Below are 20987 nucleotides of genomic sequence, written 5' to 3'. Positions count from 1 at the left end.
CAAAAGAAAGAGAGAGGAGAGAACCCGTCACGCCAGACCCCCCACCAGCGCGTCGGCTCCGACCGTGATCCGACCTGTGATCCGACCCGTGATCCCGCGCACATGACAGGATCGGTGGCATCAGCTGCCGTCGAGGTCCAGCCCGACGTCCCGTGCGGGATCAAGCTCCAGCCAGGTCCGTGCCGTCCTCCCCCTCCAGCCACACACCTCCTTCCAGCCAATCCACTCTGCAATTCCCTGTGTGAGTCGTCTTTGTTTGTTCTGTCCTGGGTAGTAACTAAGTCTGTATAAGCTAGTAATTTTCACTGTGTCACCTGCGTCTCATGTCCCCTGCAAATAATCGTGACTGCTCTTTTTGCTTATGTGTGTAAATAGTAATAAATCCCGTTACTCTTCTGTACGTCTTCTTCCTCTTTGCATTCGGTCGCTTTAGAGTTTTCCAGATTGAGTAGCTGTGGCGCGATATGGCCAACGTTGGGTGAATCGGGTTTAGTGGGGAACAACTGTTCGGCCGCGGTTATACCTCCGCTCGGTAAAATAAAATCCTAATCCGCGGACCGTAACAATTTATATATATATATATATATATATACCTAGGGCGAGTTATATACCTAGGGATCCTAGGGATTCGAACCTAGGATCCCAAGCCGGCACCCTAACCACTAAGCCAACACCAGGCTATATAGGCTATATAGTATATATCTATATATATAAAGTAGAGTTGGCCTCTGTGTCTGTATCCTGATCTATGTATCTACAATCTCTAAGATCTCGAGAACCCGTGGACGGATTTGCGAGCGGAAAGTACTGTTCGACTCGGGATGGTCCCAGGAATGTCACGGAGACATAAACATTTAAAAATTTTCGGGTTTTAAAATTAGCGTATTATTAGCACTAGCAGAAGAGAGAGGGATTCGAAGGGAGGGAGCGCAGCGCTTCTAGCGCTTCTGACTACAGCACACCTTAAAATTAAAAAAACTTCGGGTCTACAATCTCTAAGATCTCGAGAACCCGTGGACGGATTTGCGAGCGGAAAGTACTGTTCGACTCGGGATGGTCCCAGGAATGTCACGGAGACATAAACATTTATAATCACTTGCTAGCGAATAAATAATAACGCATAAATACCTTTCAGCAGCGCGTAAAATAATCTTTCGTTTCAAGTCACTCTCACAAATAGCTTTCCGGAAATGACGGGTCGAAGTGGTCGAGCTGTTAGCATGACGCCTTATCTTTTCAGAGTCCGGGGTTCGAATCACCCCTCTGACATTTATTTTTCGCTTTTATCACGTCCTTTCCCGCACAATTTTTGGGACAGATCCCGTTGAGTGTTTTATTAAAGTTATTGTTTTGTCATTTTCTTATTGTTTTCATGTTTATTTGGCTTGAAACAAAAAAATTATGCCGCCGTTAGGCGTTATGACATCCGATCATAATGCAGCTAATTAGCTTCTAAAAACCAAGAGTCTGCCGTCTATCTATCTATATATATAAAGTAGAGTTGGCCTCTGTGTCTGTATCCTGATCTACGATCTCTAAGATCTCGAGAACCCGTGGACGGATTTGCGAGCGGAAAGTACTGTTCGACTCGGGATGGTCCCAGGAATGTCACGGAGACATAAACATTTAAAAAATTTCGGGTTTTAAAATTAGCGTATTATTAGCACTAGCAGAAGAGAGAGGGATTCGAAGGGAGGGAGCGCAGCGCTTCTAGCGCTTCTGACTACAGCACACCTTAAAATTAAAAAAACTTCGGGTTTTAAAATTAGTGTGTTACGCGTAATTAGCGCTCGCAGAAGAGGGAGGGAATCTAAGGGAGGGAGCGCAGTGCTCCCTCCAGCGCTTCTGTTAGCGTAATTAGCGTATTTCGGAACGTTAATTTTTCAACTTCATTATTCGGAATCAGTACGTCCCAGAGAACCTTCGTAACGTTAATTTTTCAACTTCATCCGATTGACATGGGACCAACGGCATGTGACAAAGAGTGAAACATACAGGCTACATTTATTTGACGACAATGAGTTCCGACTTCCGACCTCGGTGGGATGACAGGCTGAGTCAACCCCCCTGGTGTGAAGGGGGAGGAGGAGGGAGGGGGGAAGAGAAGGGGAAGGGGAACGAGGGGAGGGAAGGGATGGGGGAGGGGAGGGGAGTAGAGGGGAGGGGGGAAGGGGGAGGGGGAGGGGGAGGGGGAGGAAGGGGGAGAGGGGGAAGAGGGGGAAGGGGAGGAGGGGGAGGGAGAGGGGGGGAGGGAACGGGGGGTTGAGGGGTACGAGGGGAGGGGCCTTTCTTCCCCTGCCTGAGGCACTCCCCGCTCAACCCTTCCTCCCCCCTTCCCCTACCCCCCCCCTTCTCCCCCTCCCCCCCTCCTCCTCCCTCCCCCTCTTTCCCCCTTCCCCCTCCTCCTACCCCCGCTTCCCCTCCCCTCCTCTTCCCCCTTCCCCTCCCTCCTCCCCCACTTCCCCTCCCCCCCTCCCCCCCCGTTCCCCTCCCCTCCTCTTCCCCCTCCCCTCCTCCTCCCACTCCCGTGCAAAGCCGGGTACCTACTGCTAATATATATATATATATATATATATATATATATATATATATATATATATATATATATATATATATATATATATAATATATATATATATATATATAGTAATATATATATATATAATATATATAAGATTGAACTTTTGTCATATATATATATAATATGCTATATAGCCTGCGTGTTGGCTTGATGGTTAGGGGTGCCGGCTTGGGATCCTAGGTTCGAATCCCTAGATCCCGAGGCATATAACTCGCTGAATTAACGCCAGGGGGGCTGACTCAGCCTGTCATCCTTCCGAGGTCGGCAAATTGAGTACCAGCTTGCTGGGATGAATGATCACGGTGTGTACCCCGATTTAGAATAGGTATACCGTATCCCTGCGCATCGAAAGAGGCGACCAAGGGTTGGCGTCAGGAAAGGCATCCGGCCATAAAAACATTGCCTCAAACAGGGAACCATGATTGTCATGGGGCCCGCAAGGTCAACCCCCGCTCTAGCGGGGAAAATGGCCTTTAAAAAAAAAACGATCATTCATTCATTCATTCAGAAATATATATATATATATATAAAAACAATATTTATAAAAAAGGACACCTCTGTTGTCTTACCTGTGCAGTAAATCTTTGTAACCCTGTAAAGGTAGAAATAAACAAAGATCAGCATCAGCGATCTGGATCTGTTAATCTGTTTTAATCAAATTTAAATCCGTTCAATACCACAAACATCCGAGTAGTTTTCTTGTGAATGTTTGCATCAAGTGTACTCTGGGGTTTTGACACTTAAACTGCTGAGCCCTTTTTATATGGGTGGGCATGAGCCATGGAACACCAAGGACATGTGAGTTGTACAAAAATGAAAGTTTCTGATTTATTTTCTTGAAGGTATCTGAAACTTTTCAACAAACAGGCTTGCACAGAATGTCCCAAAATTCAAATACCAGAAATAAATGCACTTCAAGTGAAAACTTGAGGTTTCCATTATGGAGAGCAGTCCAATCAATAGACAGTATAATCACCTCAATCACCAAAGGTTTGTTACTTGCGTCTGGTTGTTGCTTAAAAAAAAAAATCAAATAATAGCAGGTATATAACTTACACAAATAATCGCAAGTTGGTCTGGTGCAGGGTGATAAGGTAGGTTTGCGTGTTGTTGTTTTTCTTCCTGCCACAGGAGTTGGAGCCAAGGATTGCACGATTGTGCATATTTGCATGGTTGCTTAAGGGGGTAGAACAGTAAGGAGAAAAGCTAAGTAGCTTCGGCTCACTTCCCACAGCCCTCCTGATTTATTTCATAGGTTAATTAAGTGTGTCTGTAAGCGGTAAGACTGGGATGGTAGCACCTGCAATGAACCTTGTAGGGGCTACAGATCCGGTGGAGGGGGATGGGGGGGGTGTGGGGAGGGGGGGGGGGGTGTGTTATGTTTGTGGGGTAGTAATATGTAGAGTCAGGTAGATTTGTGTAGGTATCATGCTCCGGATGTCGGGCAAGAACCATCACCATGTAATAAGTTCTGTTTAGCCGAATGTCGGAGTAAGGTGAATCTTCGTCCCCGTCAAGAGGGGGCGGGGCATGTTAACTCGCTTAGGGGATAAGGATAAATTATCCCTTGTATGTCTTACGCTATGTGATATATCCTTTTGCTCTTTTGGCACTGCACCATAGACACGAGTGCCCACTCATTGCACTAAATCGTAGCCATGAAACCAACCGGAAGCCATATATACAGTACATATACATATACATATACATATACATATATGTCGGGACTCGGCCCGATATGCTCGCATCCTCTCCTTCGCTTATAACTATGGCATCATTCGTTTATCATTTTCAAAACTACTAGTACCCGACTGCAAAGCCGCAATGAGCCGGCGAAGCCAAAGCCTCTTGCCACTATTTTACCCATCACGATGGCATCAGTAGGTTAGGTAGTTGATAGTAGGTCGGTGTTGGTACCGTACCTGGTAAGACTTGGTAAAAGCGAAGAGCAGACAGTCCTCCCCAATACCTACATGCAATAAACGTCACAAGAAGCTGAAGGAAGTAACTATACGATGTGCTAGCTGAAGGCCTATTTTAAGAAATTTTAACTGGGCTTAACATACGTTTTCACAGTGTGTGTGTCGTCTTCTAACTTCAGTCGCTGTCAGGGCTGGTTCTCTCCGGGCACTGCGGCTTCCTCCAGCAGAAGAAGTTAGCTTGCAGTAAGATCAGTGCCGACAGATCAGACGATAGCGCCGTTTCAACGGAAATGTGTGACTGTCGTTACTCAAACCGAGCTTTCTTTCTTTATGTAAACCGCTTATACCGTATTTCTGGCTGTGAAAAACTATCCCATATGGCCGCGAGATTTCTAAAAAATAATTCTTCGTCAATTTTATAATATTTGACGCCGTTTTCAGCGTCCAAAACGCATAATAAGCTTTTAAAAATTATTTTTCAAATGCTCGAATCTCATTGGTTCCGGTGTTTGGTGACGATTTTGGTTGAAGATAACGAGGTTGGTCTTAACGTATTTTAATTACAAATCAGAGGCGCATTAGATTGTGAATTTTTTTTTTTTTTTTTTTTTGTATACAAGATCGAGGCTCGTGAAAGAGCGAACATTAATCAGACAGAAAGACAAACCGACACATAAAACATATAACATCGGGAGCGGTAGACAAGATGGGGAGAGAGGGGGAAGGACACAAACACAACATTTGAGAGCAGGGACCGAGAGACATGGAGACATCGAGAGATCTGAGAGAGGGCGAGGGCTTTGGGGGGGGGGGGGCATGGGAAGGGGGCGGTGGGAGAGGTATAAAACATATGGACACTGCCAGGACTTCCAGGAAAGAAGTTGGAATTTCAAACAAGGTGGATCTGGGGTGAATTAGCGGGGGTAGAAAAGATCAAGGTTTTGGATGGGGGAAGATAAGAGATGGTGGTGAACAGCTGTTTTAAAGACCTGGAGGGAGGAGTGGGATTGAAGGGAGTGTGGGAGTTTGTTCCAGAGGCGGGAGAAAAGAGGAATGAAGGAGTGAAGGTGAGCAGAGAGTCGAGATTTTGGCAGTTTAACCATCAGAGGCTTGCTGGCAGATCTTGTGCGGCCTGTAGGAATATTTGGGGGACAGAGCACAGAGAGAGCTGGGGGAGCAAGGCCGGAGAGGAGTCGGTAGAAGACAGAAAGACCACCTACCTGCCTGCGGAGAGTGAGTGAAAGGCCCTCAGAGATAGCTTCATCGCGGGAGATTCCAATGATTCTGAAAGCTTTGGTTTCAACAGCGTGAAGCCGAGCTCGGTGTGAGGCAGGAGCACCAGCCCATAGGGGAGAACAGTATTCCATTGAGCTGCGGATGAAAGCCTTGTATGTGGTGAGGAGCTCAGGTGTGCCTAGGAAGGACTTCGCACGACGGAGGATGCCCAGTCGGCGACTGGCTTTGCAGGCCAGCTTGGAAATGTGGTTTTCCCAAGAAAGATCATGGCAGATAGTGAGATCCAAAAGCTTGAGCGACAGAACTTCTTGGAGAGGATTGTTTAGAAAGTAGATGGGAGGGTTGTCCAGTCGATCTTTTCGGAGAGACATAGTAAGAGTGTGAGATTTGTCAGGATTGAAAGACATGTTCCACTTGTTTGACCAGTCTGTGATTTTGTCCAGGTCTTCAGAGAGTGAGGAGGCTGCAGACTGCCGATCTGAGGGAAGAGGTATGGAGCGGCAGAGAGTGGAGTCATCAGCAAAGAGATAGAGAGGATTTTCCAGAGAGTCGGAGAGATCATTGATAAAGACCAGAAAAAGCACAGGGCCCAGCACACTGCCTTGGGGAATCAAACAAAGACGGGTGAAACAAACTCCTATTGAACTTTTCGCAATTGTTTTATGCAAACTTCCGCATCCGGTCGATGGCGGCCTCCATTGCGTGATTTGGTTTTAGAAATATTTTTTCAAATGCTCGAATCTCATTGGTTCCGGTGTTTGGTGACGATTTTCGTTGAAGATAACCAGGCCCGTGCGGGCGGAGGTTGGTCTTAAAGTATTTTAATTACAAATTAGAGGTGCATAAGATTGTGAATCAAACAAAGACGGGTGAAAGAAACTCCTATTGAACGTTTTTCAATTTGTTATGCATACTTCCGCATCCGCAAGATGGCGGCCTCCATTGAGCTTCGGAATTCTCAAGCCAAGGGATACAGCATAATCTGGTTTTCGACAAAATACGTTCGCGTTTATTCACAACACCGGCTTCGCCGGCTATAACTCGTAGTAAACTCGTTCACTTGCTGTGATCCCTATGTAATCGTAACTTGCAGGGACTTTAAAATAATATAACTTCCATAATCAACTTGGGAAGGGAATCCAGATATGGGAATACGACATATGGCATTCACCAGTTAAACTCAGGGTGACCTCTCTCTCTCTTCGTGACAAAGGGCATTTCTCTTCGATTACTCACAGCGCCCGATAAGTGTGAAACCGCTCGCTGGGAAAAGGCAATCTATTATTTGTAGGCTCCGTGTTATCTCGAAGCACGACTTTTCTCCAACCTGGATTCACTCAACGTTTGTTGAATTGGGCTCATGGGAAGCCTTCTCCAGGCAAACAGCCGGCTCTTAAACCTCTCAAGGTCGTCAACAGCTCTGACTGCCTTTGTCTTTCTCTTTCCCCTACTCTGCCATCTGGAACTTGAAACATTATATGACTGTGTTATCTGATGTAAAAATTGTGCATATGCGTGCACACCACAATTTTGCCTCAGAGCCATTCCCCCCAGTCTTGGGTACTGACCGCTCTGTTCGGGGTTCTCCATGGCCGTGCTAACCTGGTTGCTAAATAAACCCACTTTGTTGTGAATTCAACGTCTGGGCCCCTCGACTCTGACTTCGGCAAGCGGACCGACGGTTTGAACCAGGATTCGCAATCAGGCAATCGCTCGCGCTCGCTCGCACGCACGCACGCACGCACGCACGCACGCGCGCGCACGCACACACACACACACACACACACACACACACACACACACACACACACACACACACACACACACACACACACACACACACACACACACACACACACACACACACACACACACACACACACACACACACACACACACCTAAGTACACCCCATGTAAAGTTTTGACTTTTTCAACATACAGCTATTTGATCTTCATTTCAACAATATTGATAGATAAAGGTGATATAATATAACAAATACCATGAAACATTTACATTTGGTAGTCCATTGTATAATTTAAATAAACATAAATGCAAATTTCGCATGTGGAAAAAGTAAGTACACCCTTGGCTCTTATAGGTGGTATTGCCCCCTTTGGCAGAAACAACCTCAAGTAGGCATTTCTTATTACTGTCTACCAGTCTCTGACATCAACTGGGAGAAATTTTTGCCCACTCCTCCATGCAGAATTCTTTCAGCTGTGCCATGTTTGAGGGGTTTCTTGCATGCACAGCTCGTTTCAAATCCCCCCACAACATCTCGATGGGATTTAGATCCGGGCTTTGAATTGGCCATTCCAGAACCCTCAATTTCTTTCTTTTCAGCCATTCCTTGGTGGATTTACTGGTATGTTTAGGGTCATTGTCATGTGCAAGGTCCACCTTCGGTTGAGCTTCAACTTTCCGACAGATGGCCTCACATTATCCTCAAGCACCCTTTGGTACAATGAAGAATTCATAGTGGATTCTATGATGGTGAGCTGCCCAGGCCCTGATGCAGCAAAGCTGCCCCAAACCATAATATTTCCACAACCATGCTTTACAGTTGGTATCAGGTTCTTGTGGTCAAATGCTGTCTTTGGTTTTCGCCAAACATGTCTTCTGGTACTGTGGCCAAATAGCTTGACCTTTGACTCATCTGCCCCGAGCACATTGTTCCAGAAGCGCTGATCTTTGCCTAGGTGTTCATCGGCAAACTTTAGTCTTGCCCTGATGTTCTTTCTGGACAGCAAAGGTTTCCTCCTGGCACACCTCCCATGTAGATCAAATTTGTGCAGCCTCTTTCGAATGGTAGACTGGTGCACTTTGACATCAACAGTGGCAAGAGCTACCTGTAGGTCCCGTGATGACATTCTGGGGTTCTTAGAGACTTCTTTCAGCGTCTTGCAATCTGCTCTCGGGCTGAACTTGCTAGGGCGGCCTGGCCTGAACAAGTTGGCAGTTGCTTGGAATCTTCTCCACTTGTAGATGATCTTCCGGACCGTCGAATGATTGATTTCAAATTGTTTCAAGATCTTTTTAAATCCCTTCCCAGACTCGTAGGCATCTACAACCTTCTTTCTGAAGGCCTCAGAGAGCTCTTTTCATCTAGGCATGGTGAAGTCTCCACAACAACGTCTTGTGAACCATAAGTCTCATCCACAACAACGTCTTGCTGACCCAATGACTCCTCCAAAACAACGTCTTGTGAACCATAAGTCTCATCCACAACAACGTCTTGTGAACCAGAAGACTCCTCCACAACAATGTCTTGTGAACCAGAGGACTCCTCCACAACAACGTCTTGTGAACCGGAAGACTCCTCCACAACAACGTCTTGTGAACAGGAAGACTCCTCCACAACAACAACTCCTCCACAACAACAACAACAACAACACACTTCAACAACAAAGAGCAAACCAAACTAAATGTCTGCGGTTTAAATTAGACAGGTTCCTCCAAGATCCTCTCTAACGATGTTCTAATCATTTGCACCTGAGCTGGTGCACCTGATTCTAATTTTAGGCATTTGAAGTAGTGCTAAATGTAGGGGTGTACTTACTTTTTCCACATGCGAAATTTGTATTTATGTTTATTTAAATTATACAATGGACTACAAAATGTAAATGTTTCATGGTATTTGTTGTATTATATCACCTTTATCTATACTAGGGCATGCCCGTACGTGGGTGCCCGTTCCTTGCCAAAAAAAAAAAAAAACGCTACCCGTACGCTCTACCCCGCCCGTAAACAAAAAAAACAATGCTCTTCGCTTCCGCCCTTCGCTCTGACTGAATTGGGAGAAATAATGCGCATAAGAAATCGAGAAATTATTATTTTCTCCGGAAGAAATCGAATTACGAACCGTAATGGCGCACGCGCTCGGCTCGGCTCGCTCTCACATCGGCCACGCCTACGCAACAACGCGTTCTGTGATTGGCTGCCGGAAGTGCAGTCTTCACTGTCCGGAAGGTCGCATATCGCAGTTACGATGAATCGCAAATTAGTTTTAATTAGTTTTAAAACATAGTTGAACGCCAACATAGTTTGCCAACGTGAAATAAATGAATACGCTCTCAAATGTGCCGTCCGAGGCAGAGTCTGTTCGCCACGTTCGGCACACGTCATAGCTCGCTGCTCTCTGATTGGTTGAATCGTTTTTTGGACATAGCTCGGTAACTACTTGTCCGATTAATGTGAAACCTTGAAAAGGCACATCCTCGGGTCCCCAGCAATATACCTGGCAAGTTTCAAGTATATCGGACCCGTGGTTGTCGAGAAACAGTGGTCACAGACATACATACATACATACATACACACAGAGATTACTGGAATTATAGATAGATACATCAGTGTGGAGCTTATTTTTGAACGTTTGAAATATGATCTTCTTACCCTCTCAATTTGTTCCTATATATGAAATAAAATTTCAGGCAAAATATGAGCACAATTGAACAATATTTAGGGGTAGCTCAATGATGGTAAAGTTTCTGATACCCCAAAGCTGCGGCCGCCCTTTTATTTTGCATACTACTGATAATAGATTAATTCTGTTGATAAATTAAGAACCCAATTTTAACTACTAAGTAAATTGACACTCTCTCCTATCATCATACACACAACATGCAATCATTGTGGTAAAATTAATTACTGGGAACACAGATAAAACCTTTAAGTTATAAAACTCTTTGCTCCATTAAATAAATAATTACAGTAGTAATATGTACATTGTACATACACAATATCTGTTATAATAAAAGAGTAAAATGTTCGTTGAGCTAGAGTCTGCTAGACAATAAATGCTAAAATGAGATGTAGCGCTGACCTGGGAACGCTTATCACCATAGTATCTAAAAGTAAACACTGTACATAGGTGTATCACAGAACACTATTTGAAAATAAAACCGAAGTTATCACAGGCTTTGCAGAGAATCACAGACACAATGGGTGTATAAACATGGTATAATATTATCACAGATTATAGAAGCATAATCATTGTGGTTCAACTGGTTCATATCTATTATCCAACCAATCATCCGAATCCCATTGTTTTTCTGATAAATTGATAATGCAAATTTTCCATGAATTTATATTCCAGACATGTTCAGACTTGTTTACTGTTTGGACTCAATGGACTGACTATGCTGACTAAGCAACAGCTGCAACACTGTTGCAGCAGTATGTTTGTGTAATTGCTTGAGGCATTGTGCTCACTGCTCAGTTATTAATAGAACTGTTTGAATTTTCTTGATTCTTAATTTCTTAATGCTATGTTCTATTTCTTTCAGATTTATATCTGATTGAAAATGTCATCTGTGGAAAAAGCAACAAGATCTCAAACCAAGTTGTATCTCCTTGGCGACTCTGTGACTGAATTAAGTGGCAGCAAGTTGCCATCATTGCGTATGGCTCTTGGATTCTTCCTACATCACCATCTCGATCTGAAGGAGACCGTAAGACAATCGTCGGATGTTACCATCACGGAAATAGCTAACTTTTGGAAGAAAGCTAGAATCCTGATGAGAGCTCATCAAAACTGCCAAACCAAGCTTGAGCAGACATTTGAAGAACGGCGTCTTCTGAAAAAGAACAAAGCGCGAACGTCACCAACTCAACTCGCGAGAGAGTCGGCTTTTGTTTCCAGGCTTGAAGACCTTTTTGATGTCGCTCACGCTGATGCTCTGACCAATACGTCAGTATTACAAGAAGACAAGGATTTCTTGTTAGCCCAGCAAGAAAAGGGAAGAAGGGGGTCGCTGGCTGGAGTAGATGTAAAGCTTGCTGCGAAGGAGAAAACGGCGTCCAAAAGAGAGGAGGAAATGCTTGCCAGGCGACAGCGAATGGAGCAAATGAAACAGTTAGCAGCTTCTACAGCTGAACTGATTTCATCTGGTTCTGAATCTGAAAACAGCTCAGCAGAAGATAGTGAAAAGATGGAAACTGGGGACAATGCAAGTGAGGGAGCTGCTGGAGGAATCACATTTCAGACACGAAAAAGAAAGAGGGGGCGAAAAACTGTCGTTACTGAAGAACTCGTAGCCGCTCTAGATCGCATAAAAGTGTCAGACCGCAAAGCCGTTTTTGTTATAGCAGAAACTGCCAAAAGCTTGGGACAGAACATTGATGAACTTGCTCTAAACAGAAACTCAATTCGCCGACAAAGAGTACAACACCGAGTCTAGAGATCTGCAAATATAAAGGCGGAATTTCAGGGTAACGTTCCCCTTGTTGTTCACTGGGACGGCAAACTGATCCTTGATCTAATTGGAAAAGAGAAGGTTGATCGCCTGCCAGTATTGGTTTCAGGGAAAGGAGTTTCTCAGCTACTCACAGTTGCCAAGCTTCCATCTGGAACAGGCGAGGCTCAGGCTGCTGCTGTCTTTGGAGCCATTGAAGACTGGGGCGTAGCCGACAGCATCCGAGCTATGTGTTTTGACACGACCAGCTCAAACACTGGTCGGATCGCTGGTGCCTGTGTCCTCCTAGAGCAGAAGCTTGAGAAGGAGCTCTTGTCACTAGCTTGCAGGCATCACATTATGGAATTGATAAATTGGTGCAGTGTTCCAAGTGTGTATGGGATTGGGAGCCAAATCTTCTCCCGAGGTTCCACTCTTCAAACGCTTCCAGGAATACTGGGGATTCATAGACACGGCCAAGTATGAACCAGGGATTGCAGCTGATGACGTGGCAAGTCTCGTGGAAGACATAAAGCAAGGCACTATCGATTATGCCAACAAGCATCTTGAACAGAGTCAGCCGAGAGATGATTATAAAGAATTCTTGGAACTTGTGATTGTCTTTCTCGGTGCTGCTCCTGCCAGAGGAGTGCGATTCATGTCACCCGGAGCAATGCACCACGCCCGCTGGATGTCCAAAGTAATATACTGTCTCAAGATCTGGATGTTCAAGGCTCAATTCAAACTGACTCCTGCAGAAAAGAGAGGATTACGTGATGTGTGTGTATTCACAGTATGTGTCTACCTGACAGCCTGGATCTCTGCACCTCAAGCATCAGGTGCTCCTTGCAGTGACCTGCTGCTGCTGAAGTCACTGCTTGAATACTCATCAATCCATCCAGCCATCTCAAAGTCAACATCACGCAAGTTTTCCAATCACGTGTGGTACTTGTCACAGGAACTTGTTAGCTTGGCTTTCTTCGACAGTCGGGTCAGTTCGGCAACCAAGAGACTGATGGTGAGTGCCATGAAGAATGAAGAAGACCAAGATCAGGATCATTCCAAGCGAATCACTGTTGCTCTTGATTCATTCAAGGACAAGAACTTGGAAGATTTCGTCACAGCAAGGTCAATGAAACTTCTGCGAATGATGGAACTTCCAGATGGATTTCTCGCGGTTGATCCAGACTTGTGGGATGACAGAGATGACTACAAGCAGGCTGCAGAAACAGTCAACTCTCTAAAAGTTGTCAATGACTACGCTGAACATGGAGTGGCACTCATTCAGGAGTACAGTGGGTTGATAACCCGCGATGAAACTCAGCTGCAATTCCTACTGCAAGTTGTCGAGGAACATCGCAGAATGTACCCTGATAGCAGAAAACATACACTGTCCGGGATGCCATGAAAATAATAAATTTGGGGTTTGCTGGACATTGTCAGACTGATACTATGAACTCTGTCAGAAACTGAACAAAGAATTCACTATTAACGTGTTCAAAAATAAATACTGTGTTCAAGTGTGTTGTTTAAAATAAATTAAGATATAGTCTGATATACTTGTAATTCGTTGAATTTTTATAATTTTCACAATCTTTGCGGCCCTTGAGCTACCCCTAAACATAATAATTTAGTGCTCAAACTTTTTATACAGTGTTTCTATGTTATATGGACCAGATTAAGGGGGTAAGACTTTCAAAACTACAACTTTAGGTTTTAAATTTTTTTTAAGCTCCACCGTAATATACATGCATATATATATACAAGTGGCAGCTCTAACTTGTGAAATCTAATATGAAAATAGGCGAAGGTGATCCGTCAAACGTCAAACAAACAAATCAAACAAACAAGCAAACAAGCAAACAGAGTATATAAAAAGGGGAGCGGTCAACAAGATGGGGAGAGAAAGGGAGGAAGCACACAAACACAACATTTGAGAGCAGGGACATCGGGAGATGTGTGGGAGGGAGAGGGCCTGGGGGGAGGCAGGATAGGTATAAAACGCAAGGACACCAAGGACTTCCAGGACTTCCAGGAAAGAAGTCGGCACCTCAAAAAAGTGGATTTGGGGTGAAATTAGCGGGGGTAGAAAAGATCAAGGTTTTGGATTGGGGAAGATAAGAGATGGTGGTGAACAGCCGTTTTAAAGACCTGGAGGGAGAAGTGGGATTGAAGAGAGTGAGGGAGTTTGTTCCAGAGGCGGGAGAAAAGAGGAATGACGGAGTGAAGGTGAGCAGAGAGTCTTGATTTTGGAAGTTTAACCATAAGAGGGTTGCAGGCAGATCTTGTGTGACCTGTAGGAATATTTGGGGGACAGAGCCCAGAGAGAGCTGGGGGAGCAAGGCCGGAGAGGAGTCGGTAGAAGACGGAAAGACCACAAACCTGCCTGCGGTGAGTAAGTGAAAGGCCCTCGGAGATAGCGTCATCGCGGGAGATTCCAATGATTCTGAACGCTTTGGTTTCAACAGCGTGAAGACGAGCTAGGTGTGAGGCAGGAGCACCAGCCCAGAGTGGAGAGCAGTACTCCATTGAGCTGCGGATGAAAGCCTTGTATGTGGTGAGGAGCTCAGGTGTGCCAAGGAAGGACTTCGCACGACGGAGGATGCCCAGTCGGCGACTGGGTTTGGAGGCCAGCTTGGAAATGTGGTTTTCCCAGGAAAGATCATGGCAGATAGTGAGACCCAAAAGCTTGAGTGACAGAACTTCTTGGAGAGGATTATTCAGAAAGTAGATGGGACGGTTGTCCAGTCGGTCTTTTCGGAGAGACATCGTAAGAGAGTGAGATTTTTCAGGATTGAAAGACATGTTCCACTTGTTTGCCCAGTCTGTGATTTTGTCCAGGTCTGCAGAGAGTGAGGAGGCTGCAGACTGCCGACCTGAGGGATGAGGAATGGAGCGGCAGAGAGTGGAGTCAGCAGCAAAGAGATAAAGAGGATTTTCAAGAGAGTCAGAGAGATCATTGATGAAGACCAGAAAAAGCACAGGGCCCAGAACACTGCCTTGGGGAACTCCAGCCTGAACAGGAAGAGGAGACGAGAGAAACCCATTCAGGGCCACACGTTTACTTTGACTAGAGAGAAAGTCCGCCAGCCATGCATGGAGATTTCCAAGCATGGTCGGATCTCGCGAGATCTCGGAGACGGTGGGAGGGATTTTCGAAGCTCCACACGGTCTCCACGTTTTTCGAAGTTAAGTCTGTTCACAATTGTATTTTGTCGAAACTGTATTTATCTTTCGGTGTGTGAAGTTATTGTGTGCAACTTTGGTTGTTTCTCGGTGTTTATCTTTCATAAATTGATCGTCTGTTTGCCGTGTCGTGTCTTGAGGCCTTGTACAGTGTGCACTGTACAACCTTGAGGCTTTGTTTTTCTCTCAGTGGTCCATCGTTTGTGATCCAATAACTTTCGTTCTCTGTATTCCCAGGCTTTTCACCCATAGCCTACTTCCTTGTGTAAATCTCAACTCAAAAAAAAAAAAAAAAAAAAAAAAAAAAAAAAAAAAACATTTCCTTCTCTGTTCTCATTCGTTTATTCATTCTTATTCGTTCGTTCGTTCTTCGACCACGTGTTTCTCCCCCATTTCCCCAGATAGTTTTCACTCATTAACCTTCAATGTTTACACTTTCCCCTCAAGTTATGTATTCCGTCATATTTTATAACACCTTTTTCTTCTTCTTCTTTAAAAGGCTGCTTTCGACTTGCTCACCAAATCAATTCATCCCAAAAAAAATATCCATCTCCAATAGTGCCTTTTTTCTACATTCCCTAAACTCTCCTGCACTCCATCCTCCATCCAGCGTCCTTAAACGTATTTTTAACTCGAAGGTCACAAGAAACTCATTTTGCAATAAATGTTCGTTTCCCATAAATCGTACACTTTCAAAAATCCAATCTCACCCCTCCCCTCCAAATCTTCCCCATAACCCCTCCCCTCCAAATCTTCCCCATCACCCCTCCCCTCCAAATCTTCCCCATCACCCATCCCTTTCAAATCTCCCCCCTTGCCCCCTCCCTCCTAAACTACCCCCTCACCCCTCCCCGCCAAGACGCCCCCTCGCCCCTCCCCTCCGAGACTCCTGCCTCACCCCTCCCCTCCAAATCTCCCCCATATCCCATCCCTTTCAAATCCCTCCCCTTGTCCCTTCCCTCCCAAACTCCCCCCTCACCCCTCCCCTTCAAATCTCCCCACCCTCATTGCTTCTCAATTTCCCCCCTCTCACTCCCCCTCCTCAAAGTGTCCTCCCCGCTTCTTCCCCCTTCAAACTCTCACCTCCATCTCCCCCAACCTTCTGCCTCGCTCTTCCCCCTCCTCAAATAACACCTCATTGTGGCTCACCCAATCACCATCAAACCTTTTGTCCGCCCCATCCTTCCCTTTCTCCGAGCTATTCTGAAATCTCTGACACACCTTCAACAGCTCTCCCTATCTCTTCCACCTCTTCCACATCTTACCCTACCCTTCCTCCCCCCTGTTCTGTATCTGATGCTCCCCCTTCCTCTTCATTAACGGTATGGACCTCAAACATCCAGGGCCTTCGTTCAAACTTAACTGATCTCTCCATACAGGTTGCTTCTGTCAAACCAGACGTGATCTGCTTAACAGAAACTTTCCTCCTTTATGATGTCTCTGATTCCATAGTATCTCTCCCGGGCTACTCCCTCCTCCGGTATGATAGACCTGAGCCTCGTCCTGGAGGCGGGGTTGCTATCTTTATCAAAAACTCTCTTCCTCACTCGCCCTGCACTGCACTCTCTCCACCTCACCCCCAGGAATACCTCTGGCTACGGCTTCCCCTTCGCTCCCACCTCTTCTTCATATGTGTGTTGTACCGTCCACCAAACAGTGATGACTCCATCTACATCTCGCTGTCTGATGATATGGACCAACTTCTATCTACTCATCCCAACTCTCTCTTCCTCATATGTGGTGATTTCAATTGTCACCATGCCAGTTGGCTGGGTGTGGGTACCTCTCTCACCAGCCATGGCTCTTCAGCAAAGGACTTCTGCGACTCACTGGGACTGACACAATCTGTCAATTTCCCGACCCGGATCTCAGTCAACGGAACATCTTCTCTTCTGGACTTGGTTATGACTAACTTCCCTGAAAATGTCTGCTGCTCTTCTTCTGCTCCGATCGGATCATCTGATCATGTCCTTGTTAAAGTGGACATCTCTCTGACCATCCTCAGGGAGCCTGCTCAGCGTCGACGAGTCTGGCATTTCACTCAGGCCAACTGGCACGGTCTTCAAGCAGCCATCAATCATCTGGACTGGTCTCCCATCTCTACCACCTCTGACATCAACTCATCCTGGGAATTCTTCCAAAGTAAATTGCTCTCTCTCATGCACAGATTTATCCCATCTCGTCTTCAGTTGTCATACCCTTCCTCCCGTCCATGGTACACAGAATCTTGTGGTGAGGCTGTTGCCCAGAAACAACTTGCCTTCGTCTCCTGGAAAGCAAATCCAACGGAAGGAAATCTCATTTCCTTTCACAAAGCCCGAAACAAGTGTGTGTCCACCCTCAGGAGAGCCAGGAAACAATATCTCTCCGTTCTCAAGACCGAACTCTCTTATCTGTCTCCCTCTTCCAAATCCTGGTGGCGTCTGGTCAAATCCGTTTCTGGTGTTTGTTCCCCCTCCATCCCCTCCCTTACCTCAAACGGCTACACAGCTGACTCCGCACGTGAAAAAGCTGAATGCCTCAACTCTGTGTTTGCCTCTAAATCTTGTGTCCCAAACCCATCCCTCTCTGTACCCACCATACCCAGTCGTACCCTGCTGCTCCTGGACTCCGTGTCCTTTCCTCCTGACAAGGTGGAAAAGTTTCTGTCAACCCTCGACTCTGATTCTGCAACTGGACCCGACGGCATCAGCCCACGGGTCCTAAAATCCTGCTCTGCCGCTCTATCTCACCCTCTCTCTGTTCTCTTCACCCTCTCTTTTGCTCAAGGTCAACTGCCATCTGCTTGGAAATCAGCCAACATCACCGCTTTGCACAAAAAAGGTGCAAAAACAGATCCTAGCAACTACAGACCAATCAGCCTTCTCCCAATTATCAGCAAAGTCATGGAATCCATCATTGCTTCGGATATGAAATCTTTCCTCTTCTCCAATGGCTTGATCTCTGATCATCAATTTGGTTTCAGACCAGGTCACTCTACTCTGGACATGCTGCTTCTGCTGTCTCAACAATGGATGGAGGTCCTCAATGCCAAACAGGAAATTAGAGCTGTCTCCCTCGACATATCACGTGCCTTCGACACGGTCTGGCACCCCGCTCTTCTCACCAAACTCTCCTCCTTTGGTATCCATGGAAATCTCCACGCATGGCTGGCAGACTTCCTCTCTAGTCGTCGTCAACGTGTGGCCCTGAATGGGTTTCTCTCATCTCCTCTTCCTGTTCAGGCTGGAGTTCCCCAAGGCAGTGTTCTGGGCCCCGTGCTTTTTCTGGTCTTCATCAATGATCTCTCTGACTCTCTCGAAAATCCTCTCTATCTCTTTGCTGATGACTCCACTCTCTGCCGCCCCATTCCTCTTCCCTCAGATCGGCAGTCTGCTGCCTCCTCACTCTCTGAAGACCTGGACAAAATCACAGACTGGTCAAACAAGTGGAACATGTCTTTCAATCCTGACAAATCTCACACTCTTACTATGTCTCTCCGAAAAGATCGACTGGACAACCCTCCCATCTACTTTCTCAACAATCCTCTCCAAGAAGTTCTGTCGCTCAAGATTTTGGGTCTCACTATCTGCCATGATCTTTCTTGGGAAAACCACATCTCCAAGCTGGCCTCCAAAGCCAGTCGCCGACTGGGCATCCTCCGTCGTGCGAAGTCCTTCCTCGGCACACCTGAGCTCCTCACCACATACAAGGCTTTCATCCGCAGCTCAATGGAATACTGTTCTCCCCTATGGGCCGGTGCTCCTGCCTCACACCTAGCTCGGCTTCACGCTGTTGAAACCAAAGCTTTCAGAATTATTGGAATCTCCCATGATGAAGCTATCTCTGAGGGCCTTTCACTCACTCACCGCAGGCAGGTAGGTGGTCTTTCTGTCTTCTACCGACTCCTCTCCGGCCTTGCACCCCCAGCTCTCTCTGTGCTCTGTCCCCCAAATATTCCTACAGGTCGCACAAGATCTGCCAGCAACCCTCTGATGGTTAAACTGCCGAAATCTCGGCTCTCTGCTCAACTTCACTCTTTCATTCCTCTTTTCTCCCGCCTCTGGAACAAACTCCCTCACTCCCTTCAATCCCACTCCTCCCTCCAGGTCTTTAAAACAGCTGTTCACCACCATCTCTTATCTTCCCCCATCCAAAACCTTGATCTTTTTTACCCCCGCTAATTCACCCCAGATCCACCTTGTTTGAAATTCCAACTTCTTTCCTGGAAGTCCTGGCAGTGTCCATATGTTTTATACCTCTCCCACCGCCCCCTTCCCATGCCCCCCCCCCCCCCCAAAGCCCTCGCCCTCTCTCAGATCTCTCGATGTCTCCATGTCTCTCGGTCCCTGCTCTCAAATGTTGTGTTTGTGTCCTTCCCCCTCTCTCCCCATCTTGTCTACCGCTCCCGATGTTATATGTTTTATGTGTCGGTTTGTCTTTCTGTGTGATTAATGTTCGCTCTTTCACGAGCCTCGATCTTGTATACAAAAAAAAAAAAAAAAAAAAAAACCAAAGGAGGAGAGTTTGGTGAGCAGAGCGGGGTGCCAGACCGTATCGAAGGCACGTGATATGTCGAGGGAGACAGCTCTAATTTCCTGTTTGGCATTGAGGACCTCCATCCATTGTTGAGACAGCAGAAGCAGCATGTCCAGAGTAGAGTGACCTGGTCTGAAACCAAATTGATGATCAGAGATCAAGCCATTGGAGAAGAGGAAAGATTTCATATCCGAAGCAATGATGGATTCCATGACTTTGCTGATTAATTGGGAGAAGGCCGATTGGTCTGTAGTTGCTAGGATCTGTTTTTGCACCTTTTTTGTGCAAAGCGGTGATTTTGGCTGATTTCCAAGCAGATGGCAGTTGACCTTGAGCAAAAGAGAGGGTGAAGAGAACAGAGAGAGGGAGTGAAAGAGTGGGAGAACAGGATTTTAGGACCCGTGGGCTGATGCCGTCAGGTCCAGTTGCAGAATCAGAGTCGAGGGTTGACAGAAACTTTTCCACCTTGTCAGGAGGAAAGGACACTGAGTCCAGGAGCAGCTGGGTACGACTGGGTACAGAGAGGGATGGGTTTGGGACACAAGATTTAGAAGCAAACACAGAGTTGAGGCATTCAGCTTTTTCACGCGCGGAGTCAGCTGTGTAGCCGTTTGAAGTAAGGGAGGGGATGGAGGTGGAACAAGCGTTACACCAAGGTCCCCCGTCGGTAAAGTGATGCGAGTTGACAAAGTGGAAGACGCAAGGTGGCCATCTTGGATTTTGACATGGCGACCCAATTTTCAATAGCGTTCTTCCTTATGCCTCGATACACCCACACACCAGATTAGAAGTTGGTACTTCGCTTATTTTTCAAGATATTTTGCTCACAAGATTCAGACATACATGGCGGCGGCCATCTCGGATTTTGACGTGGCGACCCAATTTTCAATAGCGTTCTTCCTTGTGCCGAGATACACCCACACACCAGGTTAGAAGTTGCTATTTCGCTTATTTTAAGATATTTCACTCAATGTTCAGACATATATATATATATATGGTGGTGGCCATCTTGGATTTTGACGTGGCGACCCAATTTTCAAAAGCGTTCTTCCTTATGCAGAGATACACCCACACACCAAATTAGAAGTTGGTACTTCGCTTATTTTTCAGGATATTCATCTCACAAGGTTCAGACACACATGGCGGTGGCCATCTTGGATTTTGACATGGCAACCCAATTTTCAATAGCGTTCTTCCTTGTGTCAAGATACACCCACACACCAGATTAGAAGTTGGTACTTTACTTATTTTTTAAGATATTCAGCTCACAAGGTTCAGACATACATGGCATCAGACATACATGGCGGCGGCCATCTTGGATTTTGAAGTGGGTTGCACCCACACACCAAGTTTGAATGCGGTCCTTCGC

The 20987-nt window shown here is 46.1% G+C and overlaps 1 protein-coding gene and 1 long non-coding RNA gene across 2 annotated transcripts in view; one reads left to right on the top strand and one right to left on the bottom strand.

The window, feature by feature from the left end:
- LOC144889560 (uncharacterized) overlaps positions 1-20987 on the top strand; it is a 452052-nt gene that overhangs the window by 394177 nt on the left and 36888 nt on the right. The gene's annotated exons all lie outside the window — the stretch shown is intronic.
- The window catches only part of LOC137416016 (E3 ubiquitin/ISG15 ligase TRIM25), a 65226-nt gene that overhangs the window by 28837 nt on the left and 15402 nt on the right, over positions 1-20987 (bottom strand). Inside the window, exon 5 of the mRNA XM_068101545.2 lies at positions 3151-3173. Coding sequence (XP_067957646.2) covers positions 3151-3173 — 23 coding nt within the window. The remainder of the gene's footprint in view (positions 1-3150; positions 3174-20987) is intronic.

The sequence above is a fragment of the Myxine glutinosa genome, chromosome 1 (genome assembly GCF_964187855.1).
Source record: "Myxine glutinosa chromosome 1, kmMyxGlut1.1, whole genome shotgun sequence".
In the NCBI taxonomy this organism is placed as follows: Eukaryota; Metazoa; Chordata; class Myxini; order Myxiniformes; family Myxinidae; genus Myxine; species Myxine glutinosa.
Note: the sequence above shows the minus strand (reverse complement) of the source record. Positions and strands in the feature narration are given on the sequence as shown.